The sequence below is a fragment of the Lissotriton vulgaris genome, unplaced genomic scaffold (assembly GCF_964263255.1).
Source record: "Lissotriton vulgaris unplaced genomic scaffold, aLisVul1.2 SCAFFOLD_4384, whole genome shotgun sequence".
Taxonomy (NCBI): domain Eukaryota; kingdom Metazoa; phylum Chordata; class Amphibia; order Caudata; family Salamandridae; genus Lissotriton; species Lissotriton vulgaris.
The window spans coordinates 14788-29997 of record NW_028246724.1 but is presented as its reverse complement, the minus strand read 5'-3'; the positions used below and the strand labels follow the sequence as shown (position 1 = coordinate 29997).

The 15210-nt window shown below is 47.7% G+C and overlaps 1 protein-coding gene across 1 annotated transcript; it reads right to left on the bottom strand.

The window, feature by feature from the left end:
• Positions 1–1205: 1205 nt before the first annotated feature.
• LOC147665771 (uncharacterized) lies at positions 1206–2222 on the bottom strand. The gene has a single exon (XM_086949495.1). It carries the CDS (start codon positions 2220–2222, stop codon positions 1206–1208), a length of 1017 nt encoding a protein of 338 aa, XP_086805621.1.
• Between the last annotated feature and the right edge of the window lie 12988 nt (positions 2223–15210).

Here is a 15210-nt window from a genome sequence, read left to right as displayed (position 1 = left end):
CAGGTCTAGACCGGGAAAATGACTCATCTGAATGATGCTGCCTCACTGGGGGCATATATGCCTTAGCATGCTTGCGGCAGGGTCAGAAATGACTTCTCTAAATTAGTTTAGCACAGGCATACCATTATGCACCGAGTGCTTGCCTTTTGAACACTTTTAGCTGGGACTTAAACATCAGTATGCTGCACATCATGCCCTTAAATACCGAACAATGCTAATTAGTGCATGGCCTTTTAAAATAAATTAATCTGAAAGGGACGGATCACGCCCGGAGAGCCACAGCTGCCTGTAAAGCCCTGCAGCCTCTCTCAGAAACTAGTGCAGCAAACAGCATGCGAAGAAGAAACATGCTGCACAACTTGTGTCCCTCGGCAACCCGATACCTGCCGTTTAAGAGGCACGCTGCTTGTTCTCCCCTCTTCCACGGTAGTACGTTGCTCGGCCCAAGATCTGCTTCTGTGCTCCTTCACGCAAGAGATCTTTTTTTCCCACACTGCTCGCTTTTTACAAGCAAGAGCTGCAAATGGTGCCTCAGTGATGAAGTGTATGCGCTTCGCAACGGAGTTTGCGCACTCAGGGTTATTACACTAAATGCACGCTCCCTACAGGGAACACTGGCCACTAGGAATTTATGACTATAAGCCCTCGCTAAGTTACAACATTCCAGTAAAACTTACTTTGGGGTAAGCAGGACATAAGATTGTTACAGTGAAAATGAATCTATCTTGTTTGTATTCATTGGTGTTGTAGAAAAGTTGTTTTGAGTGAAGTTAATGGCATAAACTGTACAGTCATAGGGTTCCGTTTAGTGTGCATTATTTGGTGCCGTTGCATATGAAGCTCTTCTCACACCCAGTGCAGCGATGAGGCCTCTACCTGGAGTGTAAACTTCGGAGCTGTAGAAGATGTGCCTTACCAGTAAAGCTCTTCTCACACACAGTGCAGCACTAAGGACTCTTTCCTGTGTGTGCACTTTGATGCCATACATGGTCTTTCTTTCTAAGAAAAGCGCTTGGAAGACACTTTGCAGTGATAAGGTTTCTCTCCTGTGTGTTTGGTGTTACGAGACTTGACTTCTGATTTAAGCTCTTTTCGCACACAGTGCAGTGAAAAGGCTTCTCTCATGTGTGTACGCTTTGATGCCGTACAAGGTATCCCTGATAAACGAAGCGCTTGGAACACTTAATGCAGAGATAAGGCCTCTCTCATGTGTGTGTTCTTTGATGCAGTACAAGGTTTGTCTTCTGAGTATAGGTTTTGGAACACACAGTGCAATGATGAAGTCTCTCTCCTGTGTGTACACTTTGATGCCGTACAAGGGTCCCCTTACAAGAAAAGCGCTTTGAACACACAGTGCAGTGATAAGGTTTCTCCCCTGTGTGTTTTCTTTGGTGCTGAACAAGGTTTGCCTTTTGACTGAAGCTCTTCTCACACAAGGTGCAGTGAAAAGGCTTTTCTCCTGTGTGATTGCGTTGATGCTGATGAAGAATTTTCTTTTGAGTGAAGCTCTTTGCACATACAGTACAGTGATGAGGCCTTACTCCTGTGTGTACACTTTGATGTCGAACAAGGCTGTTCTTATGAGCAAAGCGCTTGGAACACAGAGTGCAGTGATAAGGCCGCTCTCCTGTGTGAGTTCTTTGATGCAGTACAAGGTTTGTCTTCTGAGAAAAGGTTTTGGAACACACAGTGCAATGATGAAGTCTCTCTCCTGTGTGTACACTTTGATGCCGTACAAGGGTCCCCTTACAAGAAAAGCGCTTTGAACACACAGTGCAGTGATAAGGTTTCTCCCCTGTGTGTTTTCTTTGGTGCTGTAGTAGATTTGCCTTTTGATTGAAGCTCTTCTCACAGATGGTGCAGTGAAAAGGCTTTTCTCCTGTGTGAGTTCTTTGATGCAGTATAAGGGTCCCCTTCTGAGCAAAGCGCTTGGAACACACTGTGCAGTGATAAGGCCTCTCTCCAGTGTGTGTTCTTTGATGTTGTAAAAAAGTTGCCTTTTGAGTGAAACACTTTTTACACGTTCCGCAGGGATATGGCCTGAGGCTGGTGTGTCCTTTTTTGTGCCTCACAAGAAGTGTCTCATTGATAAATCCTTTGTCACACACATTACAAGCAAAGCTTCTCTCCCTCATGTGCATTCTGCGCCGTTTCCTTAAGTAGATATTTTGAGTAAAATTCATCTTGCCTCCGGAACCTTTATGGATTTCTTTCCCATTCATACTTTCTAGATGTGATTGTTGTTCTGCAAAATAGAAAAAACATTGAAAATTACATGAAGTAAATATTTCTTGAAAAAGCTGCATTGATATAATATGGAGAAGTGAACAGTTACAATTCAGGGGAAAACAATGTAAGTTCTAGGAAAAAGAGTCACACTTTCCTTTGAGACACAAATGGTGGCTAGTCCTCCTACATAAAGTACGTTGACCTGGTCCTGCAGCAGGAGCATGCTGGGAAATCAAGGGATTCACAAGAACCACTGTTCGACATGGGGTTTCTGGTTGGCCAGGGTAGGCACCTAAGCCAGGCAGAATCCACCACTCTAGTCGGTGTAAGCCAGATACACACCTGAGATAACCTGCGCTCACCCTCTGGTAGCTTGGCTCAGAGCAGTCAGGCTAGTTTAAAGATGCAATGTGCAGAGCATTTGTTCAACACACTCGCGCAGCAACACAGTGAGTAAACCACAAAAGGGAATCCACGCAGGATTATGTAAAAATAAATTCTATATTGTAAATCAAACAAGACCAACCTGACTTAAATCACACCGTTAGTGCAAATAATGCAGGTTTGACAGAGACAAACACAAATTACTATGAAAACATAGGTCACAGCGCACCTGCGCTCCTATTACACTTCATACGGTAACTGTAGTGAACGTGGTTGAAGTGATTGCATTTAGAAACCAAACGCACGGCGCAGGAGCACCTACTAAACGCTAAACAGTAATTGAGCTGGAGTCTTCCAGCAGTTCTCCTCTATGGACGGCCTGCACCATTCTTGAGGTCATCTCCGGAGCAGAGACAATGCTGAACAAGAAATGCCCCTCATGCTCTTGCGAGTGTGGAGCCTGCCAGAGCCGCTTGAATCGCATATCTTTGCCCAGGGGAAACCAAGCCACCCGCGAAGGAGAGCAGGGTGGCTTTACCACTCTTCTGGACCCAACCCGTCTCACAGTACCTTTGTGGGTGCATGGTCACTGTCCTCAGGGCATCTGTAACTTGCTAACAATGTTGTCATGTCTCGGGAGTGGGACCTGACGTTGAGGGCTTCGTGCAGTATACCAGTTAAAACCAGAGGGTGAGTCTGGCTGGAATGAGCCTCGGAATGCTGGGCCGCCACATGTTACAGAACAACGTGTCGTCGAAAGGCCTGCCTTGAAGGCTTTGTGCAGCTCCTGTAGCTCTGCAGCCTTAGACGCTGACTGTACCACCTCAGAGCAGTACAAGTCTTCAGGGGGCTGTTCCTCGAGTCTCGCGACCAGAGGGGCCACACTAGTTTATTCTTGGTGGCATATGATGGTGGTGATATCTTGCCAGACTCCGGGGGTGAGGTTCACAATACAATTTAGCTGCAGTGAGCACGCGGGCTCAAGGACGTGTTTGTTTCTCTGGTAATGCCTCCAGGCGAAACAACGCTGTTCACGCTAGAGAAAAAACGCTCACCACATGCTGGTTTGTAAAACATGAAACACTTCCCTAGAATGCACAAAGGCACTCCCGTGGTCAGAGCGCTGCACTGTAGGCCCATGGTGCACTGTCCTGTAATGCACAAAGTTTTACCTTGGTGCAGAAGAGAGCACTGGCGACATGCTAGCCCTTGTAAAACGGGCTCACCCAGCAGAAGTCTTGGAGAAAAGACTCAACAACAAGGTCTTTGATGGCCCTCAGATTTCGAGAGAACAGAGGGCAAGCAAACAAACCCGTAGAGAGCACTTCCAGGCACAAAGGGAGGTGGCAGGGAGCAGACAGCACATACAGTTAGGTTGCAAATTGGTAGTCCCTCCTGCAGCCCAGCAGCAGCAGGTCAACACAACAAGGCAGTTAATCAAAATGTTGGTTGCTCCTGGTAGCACAGCAGTCCTCATGGCAATGAGCAGATTGTAGAGCCAACAGTGTCTGGCTACAAGTCCGAAGCAGCGTCTAAAAACATGGGATCAGAGCTCCAGTACATATACTCAAAAATGTCTTTGATGAACGGGTGACTTCAAATGAACCCTCAGAAGTGTTCAACAATCCCTTGCAGCCCATTCCTGGCTCCAGACGATCTGTAGGGGGTAAATCAGCCCTTTGAGTGAGGACAGGACAGAACCTAATCAAATGTAAGTTTGAATCACCTCTCTCCCAACAGAAGAAGACTATCAGCATGCAGATGTATCCCCGGTCACATCCAGCCCCTCCCATTGGGAAAGCTTGGTTGTCATGGCTCTTCCTAACATGATAGTTGCAGGGGTTTCCTCTGTGGTCGAGTGAGGGGGTCAAACCGTAACCTCAAAGAATAGTGTTCAAAATACCTTTGAGGTCGAGCTTCCCCAATGTAGAATGCTGAACAGCTTTCTTTAGAGTACTCATGGGGCGTTCTACCAGACCATTGGATTGGGGTCAAAGGGGAGTTCTTTTTTTGATGCTTTATATTGAGGTGATTTAGAACGTTTTTGAATTCTTGACTATTAAAAGGTGGGTCGTTGTCAGATTTTAAGATTGCAGGTACAAGTCATGACGCAAAGATTCCATCTAGTTTTTGAATAACCCTGCCCATGTGTAGTGGATGTGAGGTACTGGGTTTTTCGGAACCCAGCGGTGCCAGGGGGTAACACCCGAAGACCTCGAGTTCTACCTGTTTCGGACTACAGAAACATAGAGTCTTCTAGGTGAAGTCAAAGATCGTATTTATTGGCTGCAACCAGTAACAGGTATCCTAGAAGTACAACAGCATGTAGGTTCTCAGGAGACTGCTCAAACATTCAATCTAACCTTCTCTTTTTATACAAAATATTATGCTTTAGGCACAAATTCCTTGTTTTACAGTTAGACCATTCGAATATTTTCACTACAAAAGAAAAGCAGAGTCATGATGACAAGCCCACATTTTAGTAATTCCAACCCATGATCAATTACCCGGCAAGGTCCAGTATTTCCATCAGATATCGGCGGACCCCCAATAAAACCGGGAACCTCCTCCTTGTAAAACGAGTCATAAAGAAGGGAACAGGGACAGGTGTGTGTAAGATTGGGCATGGTTTGTGCGCGATGAAAGGTTTATGGCATGTTGTGCCTTGATACTAATCTCGCTCGGCCGCTGGGAAGGAGCTGACTGAACAGGTTTGGCTTCGGGCAGTGGAGTCAGCTTGCCCAGGTCACAGAGGAGTCAGCAAAGGTGTACGTGTCCTTCGGACTCGGGTTTGGTCTTAACTTATTTGGCTATGTGAGGGCAATCACAAAATGGCTGCCGTTCACAAAATGGAACCCGAGGGTTCGGGACGGAAACTCTGGTTTAAGGGTGATCCCAGTGCTCAAATACGCCGAAAATGCGCACGGGTATCGTACTTGTCATTTCCGGTCTGCTGATATCAAAATCGTCATGAAATGACAATGTTTATAACACGGGTCCAGAATTTTCAGTACCACAGATGAAAGGTCTTCTACCAATGGAAAATGGGAGTATTGATCAACAATAACTAGAAGATAATGTCCATTATCCAGACGGACATATAAAATCAATGGCAATTCTCTCCCAAACATGATGGGGCAATTCTGACAGACTCAATGATTGCTGACTAACTTGAGATGAAAGACAGTTGCATATGTGACAAGTCTTCAATTCTTTTTTGACCCTTTTGTCAAGATACGGAAACCAGACTCGATCACGGAGAGCTCTCTTAGAGGCAACTATTCCTCGATCTCCTTCTTGGGCAAATTCAACTACTTGTTGTCAGAGACTTTGGTGAATAACAATCCGTGTACCTTGCAGACTGAGGCCTTGCTGCGTTACTGAAAGTTCATCTCACATTTCTGAACTTTATATACTCGCTGTCATTAGTGAGAGGTTTGGAATGCTGGTTCCACAACTTTTAATCTTGACATGCCAGGACCTTGGCTCGTGGCAGTGACAATTTGCTCTAAAGACATGGCAGTTGGTGTGCTCGATTTCACAATAAATTGGATGTAACCCTCCACTGTCTTAGATGGGGTACCAGGGCATAATCAGCCTGTTTCTGATCTTTCCCTGGACGATGAAGAATCGTGTAGTTGTAATTCTTGTGACCTCAAACCCCAATGCTCAATTCGAGGAGGCATTTTTGCAGTGGGATTGCCAAATACCATCAACAATGCTTGGTGATCAGCCACTAATGTGAAGGGCTTTCCATACACAAACACATGGAAATTATTCACAATCCCAAACCAGTGCCACACTTTCTTTCTCAGGGTGCGAGTAAGCACGTTCAGTTTGTAACTGGCTCTTATTGGCATGTACCACAATATGTCTCCAGGCATTTGGCGGTCCCTTGTGCTGTGCAAGGATTGTGCCTAACCCGACAGGGCTAGCATCAACTACAACCTCTGTATGGAGTTTGGGATCAAAGTCGGGATTTCAATGGCGCTCTCAATGGCTTGTTTGATTTTTTGGACGCTCTTCTCACACTCACGTGACCAATGAAAAGACACATACTTTTTGGTTAGTTCTGGTGCAATGACCATAGCAAAGTCTTGTATGTATCTAGAACAGTAATTGACCGTTCCAAGAAATGACTGTATCGTAGAAATGCCTTGTGGGGGATTTGCAGTAGACAATGCTTGCACGCTAGCTGGATCAGGTTTCATACCCCCATCACAAAAGACATGGCTAAAGAATTTCAAGCTTTTTTTGTGGAATTCACATTTGTCAGCATTCAGAGTTAAGGCTGCATCCTTCAGCAAACGACATACTTGCATGAGAGTTTTGTAATGCTCTTTCTGTGCAGCTCCATAATACCAATATATCACTACAGTTAAATGCATTTACTACAGGCTATATGATAAGTCAAATGACGACTTGGAAAAGTTCTGCAGCAGAGGATACACCAAAACTCAATCGCTTGTAGCAAAACAAACCAATATGCATAGAAAAGGTTGCAACGTATCTGGATTTTTCTTCAAGTTCCAATTGGTAAGATCCTTTATTTAGATTGAGTCGAGAGAAGAACTCTGTGCCATTCAATTGAGTTATTAAATCAGCAATGAGCGGACTGTGAGGTTTCTCTCGCTCAGTTGTCTTGTTGGCCTGACGCATGTCAACACTTATGCGTACAGCTCCTTCCCTGTCTCTTTTAGGCACTGTTACAATGGGAGAAAGCCATGGTGTCGGACCAATGGAGCCTTCAATGATGCCATCTATAAGTAAAAAATGAAGTTTCTTTTCAACAGCTTTTTGTAAGTGAAACGCAACTCGTCTATGGTTTTTTTTGTCAAAGTTATGTTTATTATTTTTTAAAACAGAAACATGCGACAATCCCGCTCATCTTCCCACACAGGGGGTAGCAATTAAACCAAAGCCCAAATGCAACATGGTGGAATAAGACAAAACCCCAAATAAGCAGGACCCCTATCACACAAGCTAGCTCTCTGAAGGATACAGCTTCTGACAGAAACGGGGTATACCATGCGACCTGCCAAATGAAGAGGAGAAGTTGCGAAGGCTAAAGACAATCGCACTCCCGGTGGCTCGTATAGTGGCCTACAGTCCCAAGGCTAAAATTAATAGCCGCCGCATTGCTGAATGTCAATCGGAGTGCTTCCCCAAGTAGTTTCCCTTGAGGGCATTGTCGAATAAGAAATGATAAGAAGGAACAAACACACAAACAACAACGAAATACAGAACCGCCTCCCCACCCAAATCCCTCCCCCCTCCCCAGTGGTGGTAGAAAATTAAAAAAGACGGAGATCAAGTACACATATTGTCAGGGATTCATAGCTGGAAGAGGTGGAGGGCTCTAACACTAGCAGGACACACTGCAGACGGAAGACCCTTGGAAAGAAAAGCGACCAATGGGCCCAAGCGGAATTCAAAGTTCTTAAAATCATCCCTAAAGATGTCAGCCATCCGCTCTAGACTCAGTAGCTTCCATAGGCGCGAATGCCAGAGGGAGGTGGCCGGCACCTCCTTCCTTTTCCACTCCGCAGCCAGGGTGAGCTTGTCCGCCCCAATGCAGAGCCACACAATCTTTTTATCTGCCTTAGTCTGATGTTCGAGACTTGGATCACGGAGACCTAGTAGGGTAGTAGCCATCGATGTAGGGATGGAGTAACCCAACATCTCTTTAATATGGGCAAGAATTTCCTCCCAGAACGGACGGATGCTGGGGCAGTCCCACCAGATATGCTGAAAGTCCCCTAGTAGCCCACATCCCCTCCAGCATCTGTCAGAGGTACCAGGGAATATCTGTCTCAGCTTGGCTGGGTATAGGTACCAATCCATCATGGTTTTCATGTGCGCCTCCCTAAGTTCCAAGGAGTGATTAATCTTTGCGATATCTGACCATAAATGCGTCCACTCCTCGTCGGTGATTTCTTGTCGAAGGACTCCCTCCCATATGGACATGTATCGGGGTCTAGGAGAAATCACAGTGGAAAGTAAGAACCCGTATATGACACCCTTCATGGAGGAGGTCTTGGTGAGAAAGGCCTCAAATTTCGTGAGGGGCCGTGTAGCTGCGTCTCTCACCGAGGAGATAGTGCCCAGTGAAGTAGTTGTGTGTGATGATACAGTTCATATTCCCCAACCCCCATAGTCCCTCCTACAATTGTCAAAGGTGAGCGGATCGAAGTTATGGAAGAGATGTGTTAATGCAAGGCAGCCTCCCTCCTTCCAAGCCTCAAAGGGACCCTCTTCTAGCGCTGGGGGGAGCAGGATTGAAGTGTATTGGCGTAAAAGGGGAGGGAAAGGTAGTCCACTTGTCATCCTTGGAAACCGAGTCCCAAACCTTCAAAGTAGTGCGGGTGGGGGTGCTGATATAAACATTTTTGGGCCTGTCGCTCTTGGGCCTCCATACCAAATCCCAGATCGTCCTCCTTGCAACGCTCCGATCCATATGTAACCAGTGTTTTTCTGACTCCTGTTGTGTCCATTCTACCAATACTCGGAGTTGCGCTGCTTTGTAATACAATTGAATGTCGGGAAGCCCCACACCCTCCTCCTTCCTCGGTCTGCGCAAAATAGAATGTTTGGGTTTTCCCGACCCATGAAATAATGAAGGAAATTGACTTACAATTTCACGATGAGCCTTCATAGTGTAGTTCACTGATATCAGTCCCATATCAGCAGCACTATGGAAACTCAGCAAACACGAAGCTGTTCCTTGAAGTACATGAATAGGCGCATTCACCACAGTTTTCTTAAATTTCATCGTGGCTACAAATTTTTTATTTGACTTTTGAAGCCCATGAGTATACTTTAGTCTTTGAATTGATAAAGTTGAGGTACCGGAGATAATTCGTGATACATCTCCAGAGGCACAATATTTATCGACGCACAGCTGTCTTCATGTTGAATTGTCTTCACTTTGTATTTTTTCTCACATTCGACTAGCCCCATATGTGCATGCCTTTTTGCAGTAAACATTCATTGTAAACACACACAGAGGAATTCTGTCTCGATGATTTAGACACGATTATCAACTTAATTTTGCGTCGATTTGCCTCAATTGGTGTGACTGCTTAGCCTTGTGGGAGTACGTTGAATGTACCTGATGTAGCGTTTGGTCGGCCATTTTGTCTTCACGCTGCAACACATTTACTTTTATCTTCGCGTTGCAAGTCATCACGAAATGATTCGCTTTACCACAGTCTATGTATATCTGTCCAATGGCGGGACATTTACCTTTGTGTGGAAACGACAGTCCATATCTGTAACACGTTTTCTTTTTCTGTGGAGACAGGACCTTGTGTCCCTCGGCCTTGTTTCTTGGCTTACTTTTCGTGCTCATGACCGATGCACTTTGGGCACCTACGGCCTTCATGTCAGTCACTTGGCGATAAGTACGCTAGTCAGCGCAAGCAGCCTTGAGGACTTGATACAAGCTCAGTTTCCATCAGCATTCGTCGTTGAAATTCTTACGACAGACATCCATTGATCACTCTGAGGAGGGTAGCCTCCTAATCATAAATTAATTGAATTTATAGTGCTTTACCAAACATCCAGTCTTTCAACAAACTCATCAATGGTCTTATTTTTATTGCCTGTCCCCCTGTAACCGCGGTGTCCTCCCGCCCTGCTCCCCGCTTCCCGCCTCCGTTTCTTAACCACGCCCACTTTCTTTCTGTGCCCTCCCCGCTCCCGCCTCCCAGCTGCTCCGCCCTCCCTTGCACTTGGCCATATATGGCGACCGTGCGAACGCGCAGCGGTCACGCGCAGCGGGCGCGCCGATTGTGCGCCGAAGGCGCTCCAAAGGTAAGCCCGTCTGTGCCCGTCCGCGACAGGACCGCGCCCAGCGCCAGGACCCCTGGCCCCCACTGTCCCCTGCCCACCCGCCGGACGTACAACGCCGCCACCCTCAACGAACTCAACGCCGGCCGATCCCTGGGTTGCTACCGAGCCACCCCGAGACACACCCACGGACCCTTCTGCTGCAACGCCTGCAAGTTCACCTGCATCCGGGCCTGCACCACTCCAGCAGTGCCCAAGACCCCGACGAGCAACAGCAGCAGCCACCTGAGATGCATCCTGCTCAACACCCGCTCCGTCCACAGGCATGCCATCGAGATCTGGAACCTGCTCGACACCACAGCCCCAGACGTCCCCTTCTTCACGAAAACCGGGATGAACGCCTCCTCCGCGCCTGACATCGCCATCGCCATCCCAGACGGCTATAAGATCATCCGAAAGGACCGCATCAACCACACCGGAGGAGGCATCGCCATCGTCCACAGGAACACCATCCGCATCACGACCAACACCGATGACATCCTCGCTACCGCCGAGCACCTGCACTTCCAAGTCCACATCAACCCCAAGACCACCCTCAGAGGCACCCTCATCTACAGACCCCCTGGACAACGCTCACAATTCAGCGAAGACATCGATGACTTCATCAGCCCGCACGCCCTCTGCTCCGCGGACTACATCCTCCTCGGGGACCTCAACTTCCACCTGGAGAACAACAACGACCGCAACACCACCACCCTGCTGGACAACATCGCCAACCTGGGACTCAAGCAACTGGTGACCACCCACACCCACTACGCCGAACACACACTCGACCCCGTCTTCTCATCCAGCAAGGACATCACCTTCAGCCACGCCACCGGACTCCACTGGACGGACCACAGCTGCGTCCACTTCAGCTTCGCAAGGACCGCGTTCCACCACCACCAGCAACAGGCTGCACGCAGGAACTGGAACAAGATCACAGCCGACCAGCTCGCATCCTCCCTGAGCACGAACTCTCCCACCAGCACAACGAACCCTAGCCAGGCGGCCACCAACCTCACGAAGTGGATCAACGACTGCGCAGATGAGCTCGCCCCCCTGAGGACCCCGCCCAGCAGACCCGGCAGCAAGAAAGCCCCATGGTTCACCGACGAACTCAAGAGCTCCAAGAAGAACTGCCGAGCCCTCGAGAGAACCTGGCCCAGAGACCCAACACCGGACAACATGACTGCCCTCAAGCTCGCCACCCGGAAACACCACCAACTCATCCGCGCCACCAAGAAAACTGCATTCAAGGAACGACTGGACAACAACGCACACAACAGCAAAGAACTCTTCAACATCGTCAAAGAGCTCTCCAACCCCAACGCCGGAATTAACGACATCACCCCTTCGCAAGACCTCTGCAACTCCCTCGCCTCCTACTTCCACAACAAGATTGCGGACATACACAACAGCTTCGGCACTCTACCGACGAGCACCTCGACCGAACCACCGCCCCCCACCACCACCCTCCGCGCCTGGACTCAGATCAGCACCGAAGACACTGTCCACACGATGAACACCATCCACTTCGGATCTCCAACCGACCCCTGCCCTCACCACGTCTTCAACAAGGCCGACGCTATCATCGCACCCCACCTGCGGGACATCATCAACACCTCCTTCGACACCGCTACCTTCCCGGAGAGCTGGAAGCACGCCGAACTCAGCGCTCTACTCAAGAAGCCATCGGCTGACCCCACCGACCTCAAGAACTACCGCCCCATCTCGCTGCTCCCGTTTCCTGCAAAAGTCATCGAAAAGACCGTCAACAAGCAGCTGGCCGACTTCCTCGAGACGAACGGCTCCCTCGACCCCTCGCAGTCTGGCTTCCGGGCCAACCACAGCACCGAGACCGCCCTGATCGCAGTCACCGATGACATCCGAGCGCTGCTCGACAACGGAGAAACAGCAACCCTCATCCTCCTCGACCTCTCCGTGGCCTTCGACACTGTCTGCCATCGTACCCTAGTGCAACATCGGAGTCCAGGAGAAGGCACTGGAGTGGATCATCTCCTTCCTCGCCGGTAGGACACAGAGAGTCCGCCTCCCCCCGTTCAGATCTGAAGCCACCGAAGTCATCTGCGGCGTCCCTCAAGGCTCCTCGCTCAGTCCAACCCTCTTCAACATCTACATGAGCCCCCTCGCAGACATCGCACGCCAGCACAACCTCAACATCATCTCCTATGCCGACGACACCCAGCTGATCCTCTCCCTTACCAACGACCCCGCCACCGCCAGAGCCAACCTTCACGAAGGGATGAAAGAGGTAGCCGAATGGATGAAGAACAGCCACCTGAAACTGAACTCGGACAAGACGGAAGTCCTCATCCTGGGATCCTCACCCTCCGCCTGGGACGACTCCTGGTGGCCCCCCACCCTAGGCAGTGCACCCAAACCAACAGACCACGCACGCAACCTGGGCTTCATCCTGGACTCCTCCCTCTCCATGACCAGACAAGTCAACGCCGTCTCCTCGTCGTGCTTCAATATCCTGCGCATGCTACGTAAAATCTTCCGGTGGATCCCCACCGAGACCAGGAAGACGGTCACCCAGGCCCTCGTCACCAGCCGTCTGGACTACGGCTACACCCTCTACGCCGGAACCACCGCCAAACTCCAGAAGAGACTCCAGCGGATCCAGAACGCCTCAGCACGACTCATCCTGGACATCCCCCGTCGCAGCCACATCTCCGGACACCTGAGAGATCTGCATTGGCTCCCGGTCAACAAGAGAATCACCTTCCGTCTCCTCATCCACGCACACAAAGCCCTACACAGCCAAGGCCCAGGATACCTCAACAGCCGCCTCAACTTCTACGCGCCCAAACGCCAGCTTCGCTCGACCAGCCATGCCCTTGCCGCCGTCCCCCGCATCCGCAGAGCCACCACAGGTGGACGGTCCTTCCCCTACCTCGCCGCCAAGACATGGAACTCCCTCCCCACCCACCTCCGCCTGAACCAGGACCACCACGCCTTCAGGAAGCCACTCAAGACCTGGCTGTTCGAGCAGTAGCGGATCCCCCCCAGCGCCTTGAGACCCTCTGGGTAAGTAGTGCGCTATATAAATACGATGATTGATTGATTGATTACCTGGTCTCTGGATGAATATATATCTTTTATAATTCACATTTGGCACTGGCTTAAACTTGACATTAAAAGCCTTTTCGATTTGCTCATATGTCTTTTCACCTTCATGTAAATTTTTGTTTATGGCTTCTTTCCTCCTTCACCGGATATGTTTCTCAAGATACTTAATACTCTTTTTCATCTATTGCATCTATGAAGTCAATTCAATTTCAATTTCAAAATGCTTTATTTGGTATGTATGAATACAACCATATAGCAACAACAAAAAAATAAAAACATCATATATTTATATAAATTTTGGTTTGCAAAATACCATGATTAATTGAATACGGTATACATTTAACACAACATATCCGACAGTCTTTAAAGTGCTTTTTGGTGCATTTGTATACTAATGTATGTGCAAATTTAGCAATATTAAAGTGCAAAATTAATTGAATCATCCTTACATATGTACAACTTACATTGAAGCATACTTCTACTAGTACATGTGCAAAGTAGCAAGATAAAGTGCAAAGTGACAATACCGTTCTTTCTGAACACAGTATACAATAGCAGCGCATGTCTGGCAGTTAAGGTGCCTATTTAGTGCATACGTCTGGAAGTAGATGTGCAAACTAGCCTAATAAAGTGAAAAGTGACAGTACCATCCTTCCTAAAGTGCAGTATACATTTAGCAGCACAAAACCGGATGCTCTAGAAATGTTTCTCAGTACATTCCAGTAACAAGACATGTGCAAATACGCAGTATAAAGTGCTATAGGTATTGGAGATATTCGGTTTCTACATATAAAAAGGGATACTTAAGCTGTCATAAAAATGCATCATTGGTCGAGTTCATACAATAATTGATTTCCGTGCAAAAATACATTTTAAAATATAGGTGGCCACATAGAAAAATACATCTGGGGTCTCTAAATCAAACATCAATTGCATCGCTGTTTTTGTACTACGCATAGTGTATTTTAAAAAGATGGGTTTTAGATAAAATTTCCGGAAAGAAATATAAAAGTTACAAAATAGCAAAAAGTGACAAATACTCGGTTTGGATTTTCCATCACAGGGACATAAACATGTACCAGGTTTCTTAATTGTAGGAAATGCCACAAGATGGTGCACAATTCCCAACTGCAGACGTGTTAATACAAAACAGTGGGAACTGGTACTAACAATAGTTAGGTAAGTTTGGAAGCCTTCATTGTTGTTATATTCCAGATATAGATTAAACGTACTTTGTTTTACATATCTTTCCGTTCTAATCCTATCTGTATGTTTAAGGAATGAAACTTTGAGCTCCCGCTTCGACAACACGGACCCCGTTGTTAAATCTTCAAAGATGTTGTAGCCGTACAGTGTCTTATACCAGTGTTGTATGTGGCATAACCAGGGGATATTTGAGCGACGATCGAGCTTTAAACAATCAGAAATTACATCCTGAGTAAATTTTGCCTCTTCCTTTGCCCAGATTGAGCGCCATAGGGACAGGGGTCGTAAAGCAACTAAATCATTAACATAATTCATGCCAAGTTCCCTATGTACTATCTCAGTTGAGGCCGTTGTCGGGGCACAAATTAATCGTTTTAAAAACAAGTTTTCCTCACGCTGAATCAAGTTAGCACTCTGGGCACTATAGCCCCATATCCCAGCCCCATATATGGCCGATGTTATACA